We start from the raw sequence: 2,892 nt of genomic DNA on the forward strand, positions 1-2,892 counted from the left end.
GGAAGGGGGGAGGGGGCCCCGTGGGGGTAAAGGATGAATGAGGGGGCAATGGAGGGAGGGGATAAGGATGGCAAGAGTTGATGGCAGGTGGGGCCATAGGGGGTGACTGATGGGGGAAAAAAGAGGGGATTGGGCATCATGGGGGATGAGGCGTTGGTAGGAAGTAGGGGGGTGAAGAGTTGAGGAGGAAGGGATTAACGGGATGAAATTTATGGGGGAGGGGTTAAAGGAGGGAGGGGGTTGAAGGTTTGGGAGAGAGAAAACAGAGGAGGGGGAAACCAGGCTGAAAGTTGTGGGAGCCCTGACCCATTGAAGTATCACAACGGATGGGAGGTACCCTCCAAACCATAGGAGACCCCTCTCAACCCATGGAAGAAATCCTACCAATGGAGCACCCCCTACCCCCCAAGCCATGGACATTTCCCAACCCCATCCCCATGTCTCCCCATTCCCCCCAGACGGTGACAGTGAAGGAAGCTGACATTCACCAGCAGAACCCGCCCAAATTTGACAAGATCGAGGACATGGCGATGCTGACCTTCCTCCATGAGCCTGCTGTCCTTTACAACCTCAAGGAGCGCTATGCCTCTTGGCTGATCTATGTGAGCCTTCCCACAAGCCCCTGGAGCACCTGGGAAGTAGGCGGGGCCTTCCCCACAGCCTGTGGGATGGATGGAAACTAGTGACCCTTCCCTAAAGATCTTGGGATACCTAGTACAGATGGGGCTTTCAGAGAACATATGGGCCACCTAAAACCTGGCGTGGCTTTTTCACAGACTTTGGGACACCTAGAACCTGGTGGCCCTTTCTCCAGCCCCCTTGGGCCACCCAGACCCAAGATATCCCATTTCTAGACTGCCTCAGCCAAGATGAGATGAGACCTGAGATGTTGCATCACCTGACCCCTGTGGCTACCCAAATACAATATGCCACTTCAATAGCTCCCTTGATAGGACATAATATGTTCCATCCCCAGACCCCTTGGGCGCCTGACAAGAGATGTCCCATCTCTGCAGGTTGTGGGCCACCCAGACCCAAGATGTCCCTTCTCCAGCCCCTTTTCAGACAACCAAGATCAGGACATCCCATCACCACATCCCTTAGGCCACCTAGACCTAGGATGTCCCCACCAGGTGGGGTGGCACCTCCTGGCTCTGACCTGCCTGCCCTTTTCTTCAGACCTACTCGGGGCTCTTCTGTGTGACTGTCAACCCCTATAAGTGGTTGCCTGTCTACAATGCCGAGGTGGTGGCTGCCTACCGGGGAAAGAAGCGGAGTGAAGCTCCACCCCACATCTTCTCCATCTCTGACAATGCTTACCAGAACATGCTGACAGGTAAGGATGTCCTGTGAGGACCTCAAACTAGAAGACTCTACTCCAATAAATGGCTCCTGACTTACAACTGGTTCTCACCTGGGAGGATGGAGAACCTCAGCCTCAACCCCAAGACCCCAAGTATGTTTCCCAACTTCATCCCACCTGACTCCTCTTTTTTCTTGGCAGACCGAGAGAACCAGTCCATCCTCATCACGTAAGGCCCTGCTTTGTCCAGCCCCGCCCCAGAGCAGCGGGGTGGGATGAAGGACCCACCAGGATGTTATCCAGTATCTCACTGTTGCTCCCCCAGTGGAGAATCCGGGGCGGGGAAGACAGTCAACACCAAGAGGGTCATCCAATACTTTGCCAGCATTGCTGCCATTGGCGACCGCAAGAAGGAGGTGACCAATAGCAGCAAGGTGAGTTCCTCAGTCCATGTACCCTTGGCAAGAGTGTACCCCAGTGGTATCCACACCCAGCATTGTCCCACCCCATGCAGGGCACCCTGGAGGACCAGATCATCCAGGCCAACCCTGCCTTGGAGGCCTTTGGCAATGCCAAGACCCTCCGCAATGACAACTCCTCCCGATTTGTGAGTGATGGGGGTGGGTTGTATGAGGAAGGGTCTGTGGGGCAGTTTGTGGGACAGGGTCTATGGTGTGGGATCTGCTGCATGAAGGCAGCCACCTCCACCTCCTGCCACTGCTTTCCCAGGGAAAGTTCATCCGGATCCATTTCGGGGCCACCGGGAAGTTGGCATCAGCTGACATTGAGACCTGTGAGTGGGTCGAGAGCTCAGTGAGAGGCTGTCTTGTGGTCCATTATCCATCCATGGACTTATCTATCCATGGATTTATTCATCCATCCTAGGACTCATCCATGTATGGACTCCTCCATCCACCCATGAACTTCATCCATCCACCCAGGAGCTCCATTCATCCACACATATCTCCCTTCTTCCCTCCATCCAGTCGCCTCTTCATCTCCATCTCCTTATCGCACCATTGACCTGACCCTCCATCTCCAATTCTTTGTCCCTCCATCTCCTTGTGTCTACCTCCCTCCCTCCTTGCCTGGCTCCCCTTCACCCATGCCCATCCCTTCATCTGTCTTCATGGTTGATGGATCCATCATCTCATCCCACTATCCATCTGACCTTCTATTTTCCTCTCTTCCCTCCATCTCCTCATCCTACCATCCATCTCTCCATATCTCAATCCATCTCCTCACCCCAACCTCCATCCTCCTTCTCTCCATATCCACCTCAGACCTCCTGGAGAAGTCCCGTGTCATCTTCCAGCTGAAGGCTGAGAGGAACTACCATATCTTTTACCAGATCCTTTCCAACAAGAAGCCAGAGCTGCTGGGTGAGTAGAGTGCTTGGCTTTGAGTCTTCTGCCTCCTCTTCTCCAATTCTCCGCTCCTTCCTGGGGCAATTGAGGATGATTTGGGGCTGTTTAGCCAGTGCAAATGCTCAGTTTTTCTCTCTATCCTGGCCCCACGGAACAGAGATGCTTCTCATCACAAACAACCCCTATGACTACAGTTATGTCTCCCAAGGAGAGGTGACTGTG

The 2,892-nt window shown here is 53.9% G+C and overlaps 1 protein-coding gene across 1 annotated transcript in view; it reads left to right on the top strand.

The window, feature by feature from the left end:
* Positions 1-455: 455 nt before the first annotated feature.
* Positions 456-2,892, top strand: part of LOC102041027 (myosin-6) — a 20,357-nt gene continuing 17,920 nt past the window's right edge. Inside the window, exons 1-8 of the mRNA XM_031064926.1 lie at positions 456-602; positions 1,180-1,336; positions 1,505-1,532; positions 1,629-1,737; positions 1,818-1,910; positions 2,033-2,096; positions 2,587-2,685; positions 2,828-2,889. Coding sequence (XP_030920786.1) covers positions 525-602; positions 1,180-1,336; positions 1,505-1,532; positions 1,629-1,737; positions 1,818-1,910; positions 2,033-2,096; positions 2,587-2,685; positions 2,828-2,889 — 690 coding nt within the window. The 5' untranslated portion in view covers positions 456-524. The remainder of the gene's footprint in view (positions 603-1,179; positions 1,337-1,504; positions 1,533-1,628; positions 1,738-1,817; positions 1,911-2,032; positions 2,097-2,586; positions 2,686-2,827; positions 2,890-2,892) is intronic.

This window comes from Geospiza fortis, unplaced genomic scaffold (genome assembly GCF_000277835.1).
Source record: "Geospiza fortis unplaced genomic scaffold, GeoFor_1.0 scaffold1257, whole genome shotgun sequence".
NCBI classification, from domain to species: Eukaryota; Metazoa; Chordata; class Aves; order Passeriformes; family Thraupidae; genus Geospiza; species Geospiza fortis.